This window comes from Aptenodytes forsteri, unplaced genomic scaffold (genome assembly GCF_000699145.1).
Source record: "Aptenodytes forsteri isolate BGI_AS27 unplaced genomic scaffold, ASM69914v1 Scaffold192, whole genome shotgun sequence".
In the NCBI taxonomy this organism is placed as follows: domain Eukaryota; kingdom Metazoa; phylum Chordata; class Aves; order Sphenisciformes; family Spheniscidae; genus Aptenodytes; species Aptenodytes forsteri.
In genome coordinates this window covers 535,964-554,162 of record NW_008794891.1, presented here as the reverse complement: position 1 = coordinate 554,162, position 18,199 = coordinate 535,964, and the positions used below count along the sequence as shown (strand labels likewise).

Sequence of the window (18,199 nt, the reverse complement as noted above, 5' to 3'; positions counted from 1 at the left end):
GCGTGTTGACCGCACCACTCAGCTTGGTGTCATCTGCAAACTTGCTGAGGGTGCACTCGATCCCACTGTCTATGTCATTGATGAAGATGTTAAACAGTACTGGTCCCAGTATGGACCCCTGAGGGAAACCACTTGTCACTGATCTCCATCTGGCCATTGAGCTGTTGACCACTACCCTCTGGATGCGACCATGCAGCCAATTCCTCATCCACCAAACAGTCCACCCATCAAATCCGTATCTCTCCAGTTTAGAGAGAAGGATGTTGTGGGGGACCGTGTCAAAGGCCTTACAGTCATCCAGACAGACGACATCTGTGGCCCTTCCCGTGTCCACTGATGCAGTCGCTCCATCATAGAAGGCCACTAGGTTGGTCAGGCAGGACTTGCCCTTGGTGAAGCCATGCTGGCTGTCTCAAATCACCTCCCTGTCCTCCCTGTGCCTTAGCAGAGCTTCCAGGAGGATCTGTTCCATGATGTTCCCAGGCACAGAGGTGAGGCTGACAGGTTGGTAGTTCCCAGGGTCCTACCCATGTTCATCTGTTCATGAATCTGAAGGTTCAGTTGTGTCCCCTTCCTTATGGGGGTGTCCCAGGGAAAAGATTACTCTCAGTCACTTATCGATAGCTTCCTCTCTATGTTTTTCCCTCCCTTTGCCCTGCCAGGTTTGGTTTAGGTTGCTCGGAAGAGTCCATCTAGTTCTTCTAAAACTGGGCCAATCATCAAAACACAGTTAAGTGGGGAAAAATGCTGGTTTCTTGGGATTGTCTTTGTTGGTAGGTAGGCAAGTACTGTTTTCAATATGCCGGGCTTTCAAAAGCTCGGGTGGCATCAGTGGCTGTTAGCTAAGATTTGGATTGTGTTTTGGTCCGTGAGCCATAGGAAGAAAAGCTGACAGTAGTAGCTCAGGGAAGGAAGCTCAGTGTGAGAATCCCCAGGACATCAGGTGTCCAGAAACTTGGGCTCTGCCAAAGGGATGGTGAAGCTCATGCTTTGGGACCCTTTTGTACATACATGTTATGCATGTCCTGATTGGAAAGACAACTTTTGATTTTGCTGGTGAGGCCTCCAGAAGCTTGTGCCTTTCCTCCTCGTTGGATGGTTTTGTAGACGTGATGCCCTCCATTTGCTGCTGGAAAGGCACCAATCTGCTGCTCTAAGGAAACGGGAGGTGGCATTTCACGGAATCATTGTTCCCCCTAGGAGACCTCCGTGTGCCCTCCTGCGAGGCTGCTGCCAAGAAGCCGTGCCTCTTCCTGCTTTTTTTCAAACGCACCTTTGGGCTCCCTGAGTTGCAGACAGCTAAGCTGGCTATCTGCCAAAACAACGTTGGAGGAGGTGGAGATGCTATTAAGGAGGAACTCTTGTTTCAATTGGCAGGATGCAGACTGGAGACTGGGAGGGGAATCCTGACGTGTTTCTGCAGGGGCAGGGTGTTGCCACATCTCAAAGAGGCTCTGCTTGATGCTCTGTGAGCAAGTGATTGAGGAGAGTCTGATCTGCACACACTTCCGTGTCATGCATTTGGGCTACAGTTGCTAGCTGCCATCACCAGTTCTTAGATCCCATGACCCTGGGGAGCTGGGGACAGAGAACAACTATGTCCTGGAAAGCAAAGTTCTCGGTGACCCGGTTTCACATGCTGTTGTGGAACAGCTCTGCCATCACGTCCTGGCAAGCTAACATCTCAGTTTCACTGTTTGAGTAGTGTAGGTGCTTTGTCTTGGTCAGCTGCTGGTCCTTGTTGCTGTGCCTCTTGTGCCAAAATAAACCCATTGAAAGTACATACTGACTTGGGTCTTTCTGATCTCTGCAGCTCCTGATCACCAGCACGTTCCGAACGGAGTGTGGGTCATTGTGGGTCTCCTCAACTTCATTGCCTATACGTTAGGTAAGACTTTATCTAGTTGATTGTGGGGGTTCGTGTCTGTCGTCTGTTCATGCTGCGGCTGCATGTCGTCTTATCTCCGAGCCCATTGAGAAATTTTTGATTCTGGGCTTCTGCCATGCACTAATCCAATTGCTGCTCGGGCTGCTAGAGCAGCTTCTGGGAGCTGCTTTGCAAAGTGGCTAGAAGGAAGTTGTCCCAGAGCAGCTGATGTGAAAGGAGAATGCTGGAACTGACTTTGGGACGAATTGTGAAATTATGTCTTCAGTCTGCTTTAAATAAATGTAATCTCGTCAGACTTTATTGTATTTTTTCAGTCTCGAGTAGAGCAGGGGGGTGGGAAGTGCACTCCCCGTTAGAGGATGGAGGCAGTGAAAGCTGCTGTTCACTGGCCGCGCGCACTTCGTCAGCTGCAAACTGGCCCATTGCTTTGTGAGGGGGTGTCCAGCAAAACTCCCCATTTCTCCTTGTTCTCTTCCCAGATGGCGTTGATGGGAAACAGGCTCGCCGGACTAACTCCAGCACGCCCCTGGGAGAGCTCTTTGATCACGGCCTGGACAGCTGGGCGTGCGTGTACTTTGTCGTGACAGTCTACTCCACCTTTGGACGGGGCTCCACGGGTGTCAGTGTCTTCGTTCTCTACCTCCTCTTATGGGTGGTCTTGTTTTCATTCATCCTCTCCCACTGGGAGAAGTATAACACAGGGATCCTCTTCCTGCCCTGGGGATATGACATCAGCCAGGTGGTAAGTACACGCCGCAGCCGCTGCTCGGCTTCAGCAGGAGCTCAATAAAGCTTGTTGGAGAACAAGTCTTCTGAGGAGCGGCTGAGGGAACTGGGACTGTTTAGCCTGGAGAAGAGGAGGCTGAGGGGAGACCTCATCGCTCTCTACAACCACCTGAAAGGAGGTTGTAGCGAGGTGGGGGTCGGTCTCTTCTCCCAAGGAACAAGCGATAGGACGAGAGGAAATGGCCTCAAGTTGCGCCAGGGGAGGTTTAGGTTGGACGTGAGGAAAAATGTCTTTACTGAAAGAGTGGTGAAACATTGGAACAGGCTGCCCAGGGAAGTGGTGGAGTCCCCATCCCTGGAGGTATTTAAAAGACGTGTAGATGAGGCGCTTAGGGACATGGTTTAGTGGGCATGGTGGTGTTGGGTCGATGGTTGGACTCAATGATCTTAGAGGTCTTTTCCAACCTCAGTGATTCTATGATAAACTTGCTAGCGTGCCTGGGGTGCAGTAGAGCCCACTGAGGTGTGCGAGGGATGCATACAGCTCTGCTACGTGTCCAAAGCCTTGTAAATCGGTCACTGCAACGCTCTCTGGAAGTGGGTGTCTTCAGCCTGTCTCCAAGCATTGTGGAGGCGGAGAGCTTTCCAAGACTGCTTGCATGACTTTGAGCTATAATTGCTTTAGTGAGCTGGGGTCACGTGGCACTAGAGTTTGATTGCTCAAAACCATTAATTCCAAGGAGGTTGGTGTGGTTTTTATTTTGTTCTGAGTAGCTTTTGTAGATGGACTATCCACAAAAAACGAGGCTTGAAGAATGGATATTGCCTTGTGTTTCCTCTGGCTGGTTTCTGCTGTCCTAAGATGCATGTTTTGGCCACCTAAATCGTTGCTCTAATTAGTTTCCTGCATTAAACCAACGTGGGTATGTTCAAGGCTAGAAGTTTGGGGTGCCTTTTGGCACTAGCAGGATGCGTGCCAAAATGTAGCGGAGTAACTAATTGGCATGTTAATCACTGTGCCTGGAGCAAAGGTTCCTGGGGAGGTGCCCCTCTGTACGTGGTAACTGGGCAGTGGATGTCGAGACTGACGGTGATGGACCCTTTGGTATGTTGGCGTGTCCATCTCTCATTAAGGACTCCTCTGCAGGAAGCTCTTTCTGAAGAGCCCATCAGAACTGGGAGCAAGCTCTGGATGATACAATTCTCCTTTACTGCTGGCAGCCGTCCTTCCTAGCCAGGGTGCAGTCGCACAGCACCGCGCAGCGCACAGTACTCCTTTATCTTCTGGCTTATCAGATGCTGGGTGGGAAATGCAACAAGTTGGAAGTAGAGTGCAATTAATGCAGCTGCATTAATTGCAGTAATCATCTCTGCTAGTAAAAGGAGAGCGTAGCTGGTCCCCTCTGACTATACTCTGACCACTTTCTCCAAAAGCATTGCATAACCCTAATGCTTTCGCATCTCTGCCTGTTGCAGAAAGGCAGGGGTGGAGGGCTAAGCTGCCCTGCAGCGTGCTTCCCTCAGCTTCAGGGTTACTATTAAAACTGAAATACCCCTTGTTAGCTTTTTCCCTGTAATTGCTTCAGCAGACGGATAAGAAAGGGTCCCTGAACAAACCCTCCAGGGTCACTGCAAGTTGTAGTATAAAACCTCTCTCTCGTGCTTCGAGCATCTCGTGAGTTCAAGCTGCGCGAGGGCATCTTTGCTCCCGCTGTGAGGAGCAGCTCCTGGTCGTACCCTTCTCAGCAGCTCAGCCACTACGCTTACTAGACCTGGTCTCGTAACGCGGGATGTTTGTGGATTTTTTTTTTTTGTATTTTTCTCCTTCCTGCCGGTGGGGAGAACTGAACATGATGTAGCTTAGAGCGTACTTCTCAAGGCTGCCTTTCCCTGAAGCTGCCTGGCACACACGTTGCGCTGGCGGGTCGGGTGCTGCCAGACTTGTTTGTCTGGTTGCTCATGCCTGCTTGTCCTGTGCTTTCTTTCAGACCATTTCAATTGTCTACATAGTGACAGCCATTGTGGGAGTTGAGGCCTGGTATGCACCTTTCCTGTTTAATTTCTTATATAGAGACCTATTCACTGCAATGATTATTGGTAAGAAACTCCATGTTGAAGCCTGTCTTTTAAACTCCACCTTTTTAACGAAACCCAATGTCTTAATTATATGATAACGCTGTTCTGTTTGCTGTAATGAAAACTCCTGTAGGCTGTTATTGAAGTGACTAATTGAGGGTGTTCTTGCAGCCTGCCCTTTCCCAGGATTTCAAAGTATTGTTGTCTTCTGCATAGTTACTTCGGAGAAGTTAACTCCAGCCTGCCCGGGTCTGTGTTGACCAAAAGAGAAAGGAAGCGGAGCGCCGCGCTCATGCCTCAGATAGATTTTTGTGCCAGTCCTGAGGGTATAGGTGCATGCTGCTGCTCGGGGGATCGGCCCCGGTTCTGCCTACCTGGGGCTGAGGGTTTGTGCGGACAGACACAAAATGGTTCCTGGCCTGGAGCGGCGTAGTGGGCAGACGAGAGTGGCTGAGGGTTGTGGCTGCTGCTTGGGGCCGGGTGTGCCAGGGCGCCGGGAAGCAGCTGGAGCCGAGCACCGGCTCCTGGACGCTAAACAGGAGACTCCCTCGTGCCTGGGACCTGCGAGCGTGTGAAAAAGCATCTCCTCCAAATAGCTGTGTTGCCCAAGCGCTGGGGCTGCGGGCATCGCGTTGCCCGGGGGAAGCACAGTTTGTTTTTAGCGAGAGCCGTGGGGTTTTTAGGGGATAAAACACAGCCCAGTGCATGGGTGGGTGCTGGGAGCCGGCGGCCAGTGGGGGCCCCCCCCGGTGCTCAGGCTCTTTGCGGAGCGTGCTGGGTTTGCTGCTTGGGGCTCCGTCTCGCCCCGCAGCACGGCCGGGGCAGGACCCAGAGCCCAAACGCTGTGCAGGAGCCTGGGGCTGCTGCAGGAGGGAGGTTACAGCCACAGAGGTGGGGAAAAGCACTCTGCTGCTTGGAGATCCTGCCCTCCATCCACCCATCTAAAAATTAAATAAAGTAAAATTAAATAAAAGCCCAGCCATTCTCTCCAGTGGTCAGTCAGAACAAGCCACTGCAAAGGGGAGACTAATGCAGGTGAAGCTTAGCGGGGGAGGGCTGTCTTTGCTTAATGAAATTCGGCTTATTCAGAAGTTCTTGCTTAGTTGAGTTTTTCTTAGTCTGTGTCCCTTTCTTTAGAGGTTAATTGTAACTACTTAATTTCAAATAAGTATGTCTTGAATTGTTAACGTTAAATCTAATGCACTTAATCAGGTGGATATGCTGAGCTTTCCTTTGGCAGCCGTACAGCTTAACATATGAATAATAAATGCACTTTTCCTATGTGAAAAATAGAGCACGATGCCTACATTGGCTGGATTTGTGCACTTGGAGAGGAGCTGGGTTATTAAAAGCAGGAATATTTACAGCTCTGTTAAAATACCTAGTGCTATATAAACATGGAAGGAGTTGTGATAGACTCCCGGGTTTGAGTGTAGCGGGTGATGTTCCCTATTGAGGTCTAAATTTTTTCAAAGTTATTTAGACTCTTTGTATCATTTGTCAAGTTAAATGACAAGAACTTTTTTGCACAATGGGAACTGAAAATGCTTGCTCACAGTGGGAGAAATAGAAAATTAGCTTTATTATGAAGATTGAAAACTGTTGTGCGCAGCCATGTCACTTGTGGAGTTTGAACTCGCCTCATGTCTCATTAAAGACAGTATTATAATTAAACTTTGTAACTGTTTAAAGCATAATACTGGGCTCATTAATGCACCTTTTTAAAATGGAAATGTCTTTAATTTATAGCAGACCTTAACTTGTAATTACAGCTCTCTTGGACCAGAATTATGAGCACCTACTTTTAAACGTGCCGAGCTATTCTTGGTGCACCTCTGAGCTATTTTTGTTGCAAGCAACTTAAACCAGAGCACAACCACCTGCCCGTTCGTGGGCTGCACGTGATGGTCTCCTTCTATCGTGGGGCAGTAATGCGGCTCTTTCTCTTCCAGCTTGTGCGCTCACTGTGACGCTGCCGATGAGCCTCTATAACTTCTGCAAGTAAGTTTCTCTGTCCTCAAGTCTCCCTCCCTGCATTAGCACCTTTGCAAGAGCCCCCGAAGCCTTTTAGAACTTGGTTTCCTTGGTAGTTTTCAGACGACTGTTTTCAGTGTGGCAAAGCGGCTCTGACACACCAGAAGGTCCCAGTTTGCGGAGTGCACTGGGAGGAGTGGGCTGGCAGCCTGCTCAGCGGGGTCTTGGAGAAGAGCCCCCAGCTTTTGTAGGCTTGTCCCGCTGGTCACAACCCAGAGAGCCAGACAACCAGGTGCTCCTGTAATTCAGGAGTTTTTTGAGTGGACAATGAAAGGGGGCATCTTCCTCGCCTGACTGTGGTTATGATTGGTATCAGCAGTTTTGAGTAGCGGAATGGCCAATGAGATTTTGCAGCCCTCTCCTGAAGGCAGGGACCAGGTGTTTCTCAGCTGTGGTTCTGTGTATTTTCATTTCTTTGCTTGTGTTTCAGGGCCTATAAAAATAACACCTTGAAGCACCACTCTGTGTATGAAATCATGCTGCCACTGGTATCCCCAGTGTTGCTGTTCCTGCTCTGCACCACGTGGATCTTCATGTCCCCGACGGACATCCTGGAGGTCCATCCTAGACTCTTCTATTTCATGGTTGGAACAGCCTTCGCTAACATTTCTGTAAGCAGCTTTTGCTTTGTGCTCCAATTTATCCCCTGGGGAGCGTGAAGCCTGCCAGGACGCTTGGGAGGCAGGAAGAAAAAGACCAGCTCAAATGTGAGGAGAGAAGGGAGATGCGAAGATTAACTTAACAGCTTTTCTATTTTGCTATGATTGAAACAACAAACAGGAAAGTAGACAGGGTCTGGGGCCTGCGAGTTTTGTGCTGCAGCTCTCACTCTTGAGAAACTAGAGAATTGGTTAAATTGAGGGTGTTTACACGTGCATGCATCCTCTGTGTTGTGAATAGCAAACTGCTAGTACGAAAGGAGTTCCTGCTTCCTTTTTTGGGATAAATTTAAAATGTGGGAGACTAAAGCTTTTGCCAAAATCCGATTTAGCTGCATGTTGCATCTGTGCTTGCTTGAGACCTTAGCAAAGGCACCTGTGCTCGTCACCTGAGACATGTGGCTGAGCGGCTCTGTGTGTCCGTGCCCTGGGTCCAGCAGCTCACGCTGCTGCTTGGCAGGATTTTCTGATGATCGTGGAGGTAACGCTGGTAAGGCTCGGTCAGCTCAAGGGAACTCCTTTTTCTTTTAAAGATGCCCTTGATGCCTGTTTCCCTATTACCTTTGAGCCCCATGAGGCTTTGCTCTGTGTCCCCCACAGGAATTCTAATGGAAAGAAAGGTCCCGAGTGAGAAACTCGGGGAAGCCGCATGATGGTAGTTGTAAGCGCAGACGATTGGTACGTGTACATGGTGACCATCCTCTCTGCACTGTGGACAGCTCTGGGCTTGCAGAGTCGATAGCGGGTGCAAGCTCTGACAGCTTTCTCTTCCTGCAGTGCCAACTGATCGTCTGTCAGATGAGCAGCACACGCTGCCAGCCTCTGAACTGGATGCTGCTCCCCATCGCGGCGGTGCTCTTCGTGGTGGTGTCCGGGTTCGCGCCGAACAGCGAGACGCTTCTCCTCTACTTGTTAACTGCTTTCCTCACCCTGGCGCACATCCACTACGGAGTGGTCGTGGTAGGTGAACGCAGCACGTCGGCTTCGGGCTTGGCTGCCGTGCTCTGGCTGCGGGCTTTGCTTGGGTGCTGCTGCTGTTTGGGGCGGAGAACACTCCGCTTAAAAATGGGAAAGTCAGTGGGAATGGCTCTCTGTGTCATGCTGTCTGTGACCGTATGAAACTTGAGCTGCCTTCCTTGCGAGAGGCTTGTGCGGGCTGTCGTGTGGGTTTGAAGCGAGCTTCGCACAATGTGACGGGGGGCTGTTGTACCGGAGATTAGTTTGAAACAAATACTCGCATCTCTGCTGCCGTGTTCAACTCACCCTGGCTGCAGCTGCAGCTTAGAGACCAGCTTTGGATGTAAGCCAGCAAGGGTGACCCACACCCTTGGGCAGTGGGAAGGGCGGCTCCAGTAGATACCCAGAGCAGCAGATGCTGTGTCTGCATGTTGGGCAGGAGTGCTTAATCTGGGAGTCTTAGTACAAAAAGTTAAACTGCTGTCGGTGTTGCTCTGGCTGATGAGTTCGATCTGTGACCCTGCTGACGTGCCCTGCGCTGGGAGTCACTGGGAGAGCCAGGATGGAGGGGGGATGTCCCTGCTAGGGAACGTGGGGACGCTGCAGCTGCTCTACCTTCTCCCCTGCTGCAAGGGCTGTGCAGAGATCCAGGGACCAATTTGCTCCCCTTGCTCTGTGCCAGCTCTGCCTGACTCCCTGAGTTTTGATTAAGAGAGAAAACAAAGTCAGAGGAGACAGAGTCCTATTAGAAATGCCCCAGGAAGCTGCTGAGGAACTAGGGCGAGGGACCCCATGTCCCCTGCGGAGCTGGCCGCTGCCACGTGCGTACACCCTCCTTGGGAAGCTCTGTCCCCTGGGAACCCCAGCTCTTAATGTGGAGCCTCCAGAGTTGAGTTTGAACTGTAATTACAGCAAAGAAGTAATAGCCAGGTTGTCTTGTCTTTCCAATTAGTGTAATGAGGGTTCTATGCAAGAAGGATTTGAGTAGCTAAGAAGCTTAAATAAATTTGGTCTTGGAGTCACAGCTGGAGATGGGGGACTGACCAGATGGTGTAATCCTCCTGTCTGTCCAGGCTTGCCCTTCCCCTGCAGTGAGCTTCTCAGTGCTCTGCTCCCCTAAGTTTATGTTCCCCTCGTTTCCCCCCGCCTCCAGCTTTCCAAGGGCCCATCTGTGCAGTCTTCTCTTCCAGGATAAAAGAGCCTTTATTGAGCTGAAGAGCCTTTTAAGGCTCTGTGGCTGGGACGTAATCCCAAACTGCTCTGAATTTGGGAGTAACGATTGGGAATAAACCCTCTGCCCTGACTGTGCCCAGCGTAGCCTCTGGTGCTGCTCAGCACTGCTCATTTTGGTTCTGCGATGACTGTTACCTTGCAGTCACCAGATGCCGGTGCCACGCCATCTGTTTTACCCTCCTGTCTGCGATTCTCTGAACCGTGCCTGAAAGCTTGTTTCCTGGAGCAGCTCTCAGTCCTCTGTAGTTTTCTCATGTCCTCAAAAGAGGCAGTGGACCCTTCTTCGAAAGGCTGCTGTAAAAGGCACGTGATTATCCAAAACCTGGTGTTGGGTTCCCCTCCTCTCTGTAACCCTCCTGTGTGTGTCTTTATGGTCAACGCAAAGTACCCGACCCCTAGTTTGAATTGCGAATGGATTCAGGGAGCAATTTTTCACATAGGTATCTGAGATTATCAAATTAATTTAAGCAAAATAATAAAAATATTGCTGGCAGGGGCAGAGAGGGAGCAGTACTGCAGGGTAAAATCCTGCGTGCCTGGGCTCAGGGCAGGCGTTTCTGACTCCTGCCCCTGCGGAGGGCAGGAATGGAGGTGAGCCTGCTCCCGGATAGACCGGGCTGTTACTTGGGAAGGTGCGGGAAGGGAGCAAGGCTGCACCTCGCGGGGCCAGGCACCCGGCCGGCCCCGGCGTCGGGCTGGCAGAGACAGGGCTCGGCTCCTGGGCAGGGCAGCCCGGCTGGCCCCATAGCACCAGACAGAGATTGCGGTCCAGACCTGCTGCGCCCGTGGGGAGCGTGTAGGGTGGGGAAGGTGGGCGCGGGAAGGTGACGGGGCTTTGTCGGCCACTACAGGGAACCGGTCCGGCGCTCTGCCCGCTCTCCTCCTCGTCCCTCCGAGCCTCGCTAACCCGGTCCTGTTGTCTGCCTTGTCCCCAGGTGAGCCAGCTGAGCAGGCACTTCAATATACGGCCCTTCTCGCTAAAGAAGCCCACACCAGATTGACTAGGAGTGGAGGAAGAGAAAATCGGCTTGCGGTCTGCAGAAGTACTGTAAATAACTGCTGCAAATACCTGTAAATACTTCAACCATCACCACAGACCTAAACCTATCCTCTGGACAGACATCAGGGCAAAGTATGCACGGTATCCGGTGCAGCCAGGGCAGGGCTGGTACGGGGCAGCCCTCGCTGCTGTTGGACGAATGCAAGCTTTTGGTTTTGGGTGAAACTGGACGAGGAGGGTAGCCTTTCAGGTCACTATTACTGTGTATTAGACCAGCTGAATGTTCCCAGCGAAACCTCAAACTCCAGCTCTTGCTCAGGTAAAGCCGGTTGGGGATGCAAATGGCTTTACCCGAGCAAAGCATCTTGACCTGTCACCAAAACCAACGTAACAGCTGATTTCTACAAGGTCAGGGGAACATCCTGGTGGTCAGGGGAGTTCCTGTCTGTCCCTAATCCTGCTAGACAGCCCTTCTCCTGGGCTGGTACTTAGGGAGCAGATGGTGACAGTTCTCCCACATTCTGTCCTGCCTTCCTGCATTCACCCATTTGGGCAAATACTTGCACCTTTTTTTTAAGAGGGGAAAAAAAGAACAACACACAAAACTTCTAGTAATATTCTACTTGGGCGGGCTTAGAAAATCAGGGCTCAATTTCCTGTAAAAGTGGGAAGGCGGCTCCTGCCTCCCCTGCTCAAGCTGTGGGTACCTGGGACCACATCTCGACCACATTCCTGTCTACGCACATTCCCCGCCTGGGAGTGGGGTCTGGGCTCCGATCGGCAGCAGAAAGTGGCTTACACCAGCCTGTCTAACACAGAGCCAAACTCCCCCCTCTTCCTACCAGTATGAACTTGCTGTTGCAGGTCGGCTCTGCTGGGTCATTGCATGCTGCCTGAGCCTCTCCTTTTGTAGCAGCGCAGCCAGGCTCAGTCTGCGCGTCGCCCTTCCCACCAGACCATCAACGGCAGCAAATCCACCGCTTAGAGAAGCACCTTAATAAGTGTTGTGTTGGTTGTGTGTGCACTTTCAGAAAGCTCACAGGCGTGTGTGTGGTGGGGTCCTTTCCAAATATCACTTTATTTTCAAAACCGTTGTCCCCAGCGGCTGCATGTCTCATCCAGGGATATATTTGTTTACTGTCCATCTGTAAAAGACGTTTGCATTGATTTTTTTTTTTTTCAAACTTGTTTTTGTAATTGAGTTAGAGTGGGGTGGTGAAGACTGAATGCTGATTTTCTTTTCTGTTCACTTTATTTAATGAAGACCTGTGCTTGAATGAAGAGTGTAGCTTAAACCCAGGCTCTGGAAAGGCTGCATCCGGAAGCGAACAAGCACAGCAGATTGTGCATATGTAATCTACCATGGGAACAAAGTCGCTTATACACTGATTATTGTGCAACGTGGTTCGTAGAAGCTTGGTCACAGCATTTTCCTTCTGCAGGTGAAGACTCCTCCTGCTTTAGGAAACCTTCAAACTGTAACTACTATTTAATGCTTTTTCTTTTGTAAATTTGAATCATTGTCATGCAGACTATGAGACTTGAAATCCTGAGGCAAGCTCGCGTGTTCACTGCGTGTGGGGTGCGACCCTAAGGGTTGCTCGGTGACGGTACGCCCTGCGAGGAGCGAGCTGGTGCGTTCGTCTGGGCTGACGTCGCGGGAGGGCTCGGCTGAACGGCTGTGTGCTCGTGTGTCTGTACGGCTACGACGTGTCTGGGAAGGGTGGCTAGTCTGGGAGAGGGGGCAAATGGTTTTCAGAGTTTATTTAATAAAGTAGCTTACTCCTATATATTTTACTGACGTTGTACAGAAAAAAAAAACCTAAGTGTACAAAAGAATTGGGCTGCGCTTGAATTTTTGACTCTCACTATTTAATGAAATAAAATTATGAAGGGAGATAAACTGAAGTCACGCTCGCACAAGAATTACAGGGAATCTTAAAATGGGATGCAACACTTACCTATAGGATGTGTTCAGATAGCAAAAATTGTGCTAGCAGCACTGACAAAAAGTGGAGGTGGGATGATTTCCTTTCTAGTTGTGTGTTTGCAGGACGAGGGAATAACTGAGCCGTTCCCTCGGGCTTTCCGCTGAGCTCTGGGGTCCCAAGCCTTGTCCTGTCTCTTCCCCCTAGCATTACTGGGCCAGTGAGAATGCTGTGAGAAGCTGTCTGATCTTAAATCTTAGGATGTCGCTTTGTCTCCGTAATACACTGTTTGTCTGTTGTCTCACCTAGCTGTGAGCTGGTGCGCTTCTGCAGCACGTAATACACCCTGAAAATCCCCTTTGTGAAGTTACAAACATGTGGAAGCAGGGCTTCCTCTCTAAAATCCTGCAAGTACTCGTCGTGCTGTAGGAGAAAGATCTCTCTTAAAAACTGGAACCACTTCCTATCTGCACAGGCTTTATCTTTGGACAGTCCTGGATTTTTGGTGCCTTAATTTATTGCACCTTGAAACTAGAAAAATATCTCCTTAAATCAGTGCTGGAAAACAGGCTCCCTTGCCTCGTAGTGCCGCCAGGCTTGTGGCAGAGCGAGGAGGGAGCAGACCTGATCTCGGTGCATAGGCGAGACTGTTCCCAACTCGTGCTGCTGCGAAGCCGAGGGGGGGGTGGTGGTGGTGGTTCTGTTTGGGCTGTTAGAAATTAAGTGATTCCTGCACCCGGATTCTGGGAGGGGAACGGAAACAAACAGAAAGACCAAACCGTCTTGCCGTGGTGGGGTGTGGCATGCTGAGAAACAAACTATTTATTAATAATAATGGTTTTAAGTCTTAAGAATAAATGTATTCCTCGCTAACAGCATCTGAGGGCAATTGTGTTGTGGTGGTGGTTGCCTGCCTTGCTGGCTAGACCGCCCTTGCGGCGGGATGTGCTCCTTGGGACGGGAGAGAGTCCTGCGCAGGCTGGGTAGGACCTGCGCTCGCTCCTCAGCTCCTCCCGCCTGGTGTTTGAGAGCCGATTTGTGTTGTCTCTTCTTCCAGGGATAGTCACGATAATCATATTTTCTTACTGATGGACCTGCTGAGTTGATAACAGGACTGCCTTATGCTTTCCTAAATCTGTTTTGCACATTTTTATCTCAGTACGACTATTACCAGGAAAAAACCTGTTCAGGGAGAGGTGCAGTCCCTCAAGACCCGCTGGGACGTCAGTCTCTCGGCCTCGGGCTCCGGGCAGGTCCTTGTGCTGCGGTAAGAGGTGGCCAGCACTGCCAGCCGCTCCCTGGTCCTCACCCCGCCGCGGCCGGTCGGCCTTCTCTCTGAAGCAGGTTTTTGTGGGAGGCCGGGCCATGCCGATGTGTCGGCACGGGACTTGTGTAGCCGAGGCAGAGAGGCGGCCTGGCTTGCAGCCTTTTTCATCTTGGTCTTGTGGTTCATATCACAGCTCCCGCCTCCGCGCCGATCCAGGGACCTAGTGCAGGAATTCACAAGCGGAGCCGGGGCTGAGGGTGAAGTGCAGGTTTTGGGACCTCCTGGGGCTTGGGCAAAACTGGCTGGTGCGCTAAAAACAACGTTTTACAAGTACAAGCACCCACGCGCTGCTTGTTCCTTCCCCCGGTGTGTCTGTGCCGCAGTTAACTCCTCTCCTCTGCGGTCGGTCACCGCGGGGGCTCGGCAGCAGTCTCTCCTCTCATAAACATCAGCCGCCTGACACAGGCGGGTTTGCCAGAGCCAGGGGAGCAGCGTGTTGTAAGCATGAGCTTCTAAGGCTCTGGAAACGTATGTAAGCTCCTTAAATAGGGCTGGCCTGATGTTACCTCCCGGGTGCATTGCGTACCTGCAGATTGTAGTCTGAGAGCTGTTTTGATCTCAGTCAGGTCAGTTCTAGCAAGGCTCCTAAACTCTTCTCCTCTGAGAGCATCTGTGCCTGCTTGTGATGGACCTGGAAAGTCTCTAGAGAAATAGCGCTTTTTGGAAGCTAGCTCAGATCTTTTTCTTTTTTTTCCATATGCGGGTCCAAGGGAACAGTTGATTTTTGTGCAAACACAAGCTGTAGCTGAGCTCTGGTCACCTTTATGGCAAAACTCTGCGTGGGGTTTCTGATCCCTTCCGACACTTGCAGGAACTTCCCTGAAGCGGAGCCTTGTTTCCAGTTGTCCCCGTTTGCTTTAGCGTGCATCACTCGCTTGAGAAGTGGGAGTCCTTCGGCGCACCAGCGTTCCCTTACACACCCCCATCCCAAAATCGTTCAGCGCGGTGTGTCGGCCTTGCTCTGGTGCCGTTGGCCAGCGGTGGTGATGGAGCTGGGTCAGCTAAAAGCTCGTTTACCCTTTGCTTTTCTAACGCACATCTGCAACTCCGGCGCGGGGCTGCATTCATCCTGCTTTTGCCCGCCTGTTCTACCTTGCTGTGCTATGTCGAAGCAGTGGCCAAGGTGACGTGGAGGCTGCTCTTGGTGGGACATGGTGACGATGGGTGCTACGCTGGCTTCTTTGCCTCTGGAAAAGGTCACTGTTAGTTTGTAGAAGACCCTTTGGCCCATCCAGGTGTGGTCAGACCTGGCTTGAGAGGTCTCTAGGCTGGTCTCCGAGTACGTGGTCAGGCTGTCACTGCCCCAGGAGCGGAGGTTCTCGGTGAAATTCGCTGCTCACCCTCCAAGGTGCCGTTCATCTCGGCCAGTGGCATCTGTGGTGGCTGTTTGGTAGGAGCTGGTGCTGTGCTTCAGGTTGGAGACCTCATTAATCAAAATCTTCCTCCCTGCTCCCCCCCGGGCAGTGTTTCAGACTGACCTACTTCTGTCCCTCGAGCTTTCAGCTGAAGTGGATGCTGGTTTTGGTAGCGGTCCATGTTGTGCTGGTGCCAGCCCCTCCAGAAGAGGAGGGTGGTGGGTCCCAGGCTGGTTTTGGCTCTGGTCTTCTGACTGAGTGCTGAATCGTTCTCTTCTCCAGCTGTAACCCTGCACCTAAAGGCAAACCAAGGCAGCAGCATCAAACCCAACCCGCAGAGGGGCTCCATGGGGTGAACCGGAGCATTTCAGACTCAACCCTTACATCTGAGTGGTTTTGCAAACAGTCCTGGCTCTCTGGGCTCTTACCACTGGGCCCCTGGTATTAGCGCAGGACAGGGAGCTTCTCTGCAACCCTTCAGAGCATCTGCGAAGGCCTGTGTCCGTGTGGCTGTTCGGTTTTCCTGGGCAGGGTGGGGAAGGAGTTGGTGGTGCTGCCTCGTCCTGCTAGAAACAAGTTGGGAGGCACTAACTGGACTTCTGCCACCGACCCCCTGGGCAGCGGGGCTGGAGAGCCGATGCTGCCGGCTGCTGTCCTGGTTCCTGGGGCCGTGGGGGCTGTGAAATGATGCAGGGAAGGACGCGTTTGGCGCTTGTGCCGGTGTGGTGGTTTGGTTCTGTCCCTTCCCCACTGAGTCTTTCTGAGGAGCTGCCGTCAGTGGGGGCCTGGCTCCCCTGGGGCTCGGGGTGCTCTGCCAGGCTCCCCACGGGAGCTGAGCAAGTCCGGTCCCTCTGCACAGGGTTGCCCCTAAACAGAGATCGGACGAAGCAGCCTGGCCGTGAGCAGCGGTCCCGGCACCGCCGTGGTCCCAGGGACCCCGATCGCTTCTCTGGCGTCATATCGCTGGGAGTTTAGGTACTGCAGTGGGTTTGAATTCCAGTCTGTTAAATGCTATTACTGAAATATTTATTGTGTTTAAACCAAACAAAAAACTATTAAAGTTCAGTAAAGAATAAAATTTTCCAAGCCTTTTAATGGTGTTTTGTCTTTTTTTCTTTTTTTTTTTTTTTCTTTCTTTCTGCTGAGCCGACAGCCCAGCTCAAGGGCGCAGGTTTGGGCAGCGGTGCCTGGGCTGGAGCTCCGGCCCCGCTTTGAGCAACCGCGCTTGCCATGGCAGAGGTGGAAAAGCTCCTGCGGGCTCTCCCTGCTGCCATGGGTTTTATTCACCTGCTGTGAGAGGCTGCGGCTGGGGGGTGCGAGGTGCTGCAGGGAAGGGAGCGAGCTGGCTGCAGCGTTGGGGAGGACTCGGCAAGGAGAAGGCAGCGTTGCCCTGAGCTGTGCCTGCCCCGTGGCACCCTCCTGGGTTAACGGGACCCTGGGAGGGGGTACAGGGACACAGGGGGTTGCGCGTGGAGTGCGTGTGCAGCATCGCTCTTTTAGAATCATAGGATCATTAAGGTTGGAAAAGACCTCTAAGATCGTCGAGTCCAACCGTTTTAGCTGGAACACTGCCATCCCAAGGCTCTCCCTTGACCTGTAGGCTTCTCCCCTTTGCCCTGCCGCTTCTGCAGCCGGTGCTGACCCCTGGGTCCCTGTAAGTCATCGTGTACCCCGGTAGCATTCCTCACACATGGTGAGGAAGAAGAAGGTAGGGTGAAGCACCGTACGGGCTTGAGGGCATCGTGCGGAGAGATGGTTTCTTACTCGCTGGCTGCTCCTTAGCAGCGAGGCGGATAGAGCAGTCGGCAGAACTGGGGAGGCTGTGGGTTACAGCTGATGGGGTGGGTATGGCTGCTGCAGAAAGATGAAGCAGCAGCACGTGGACGTGTGATGGGTGATGGGCTGAGGGAGCAGCACGTCCTGCCCCGTTCCTGCCTGTGCAGGGTGCCAGTTTGGGCCCTGGGGAAAGAGGTGGCATCTCTGACCTCCCCAGGGCAGCCATCAGGGCTCCTCAGAGAACGGAGTCCCTGTCCCCAAACACCCTCTTCTTGGGGGTTTGGCCCCTGCTCGCCCCCCCCAGCAGCTCCCTTGGCAAGGGCCAAGGGCAGCCCTTGCAACGAAGCTGCGCCCTGCGGCAGGGTCCGTGTCCCTTGGGCAGCTGGGTCTGGATCTGTCCTCGCTCCAGGCTGCGGGCCCCGCTCTGCCACACGTCTGCCTGGGGTCAGCCCTAAGCCCCTCACGAGGGATTAAATCTCTAAAGCGCCCTTAGAGTTGGTGCTGCGCGTCCGCGGACGGCTTGGGCAGAAGCTGGGGCTGCGTGGGGCCGTGGCCACCGGCTGCTCCCGAGGACGGTCTGCCCCAAAATGCGGGCCTTGAAATGTGGAGCAGGCAGAGGTGCTGCGTTTCACTGGACGACCCTTTCCCGCCTCCTCGAAGCCGGGATCGCGGCCTGCTTCAACCACAGCTCATCCGATGTGGTGCTCGCCCTGACTGCGCCCAGGAAGGTGCCCTGGGAGAGGGAGGAGGCTGGGAGTCACTGGAAACTGGTGTTTTCCTGGCAGCGGCGTGGCTGCCCTGACGGGTCAGGACTCGGCTCTGCCCCCCATAAAGCTGCCCGCGATCGCAGCCAGCTCTTAGTGCCGTCAGCTTTGGTGCTGATCGGGGTGACCCCCGCCTTATCCTTGTGTATTGGGTTTGCGTGGCAAGGTTTTGGTAGTGGGGGGCGGGCGGCTGCAGCGGTGGCTTCTGTGAGAAGCTGCTAGAAGCTTCCCCCATGTCCGACAGAGCCCACGCCAGCCGGCTCCAAGACGGACCCGCCGCTGGCCAAGGCCGAGCCCATCGGCGACGGTGGTAGCGCCTCTGGGATAATGTATTTAAGAAAGGGGAAAAAAACTGCGCAATTGCAGCCGGGGAGAGGAGTGAGAATGTGGAGAGAAACAAGCCCTGCAGACACCAAGGGCAGTGGAGAAGGAGGGGGAGGAGGTGCTCCAGGCGCCGGAGCAGAGATTCCCCTGCA

General features: G+C 52.6%; 1 protein-coding gene across 2 annotated transcripts in view; it reads left to right on the top strand.

The window, feature by feature from the left end:
* Positions 1-11,332, top strand: part of SELENOI (selenoprotein I) — a 13,207-nt gene extending 1,875 nt beyond the window's left edge. The window contains exons 3-9 of one of the 2 annotated variants that reach the window (XM_009275113.2): positions 1,814-1,888; positions 2,368-2,630; positions 4,603-4,711; positions 6,643-6,691; positions 7,155-7,335; positions 8,161-8,343; positions 10,509-11,332. In XM_009275113.2, coding sequence (XP_009273388.2) covers positions 1,814-1,888; positions 2,368-2,630; positions 4,603-4,711; positions 6,643-6,691; positions 7,155-7,335; positions 8,161-8,343; positions 10,509-10,625 — 977 coding nt within the window. In that variant the 3' untranslated portion in view covers positions 10,626-11,332. The remainder of the gene's footprint in view (positions 1-1,813; positions 1,889-2,367; positions 2,631-4,602; positions 4,712-6,642; positions 6,692-7,154; positions 7,336-8,160; positions 8,344-10,508) is intronic. The other variant, XM_019470973.1, reaches the window with a different exon arrangement.
* Positions 11,333-18,199: the final 6,867 nt, after the last annotated feature.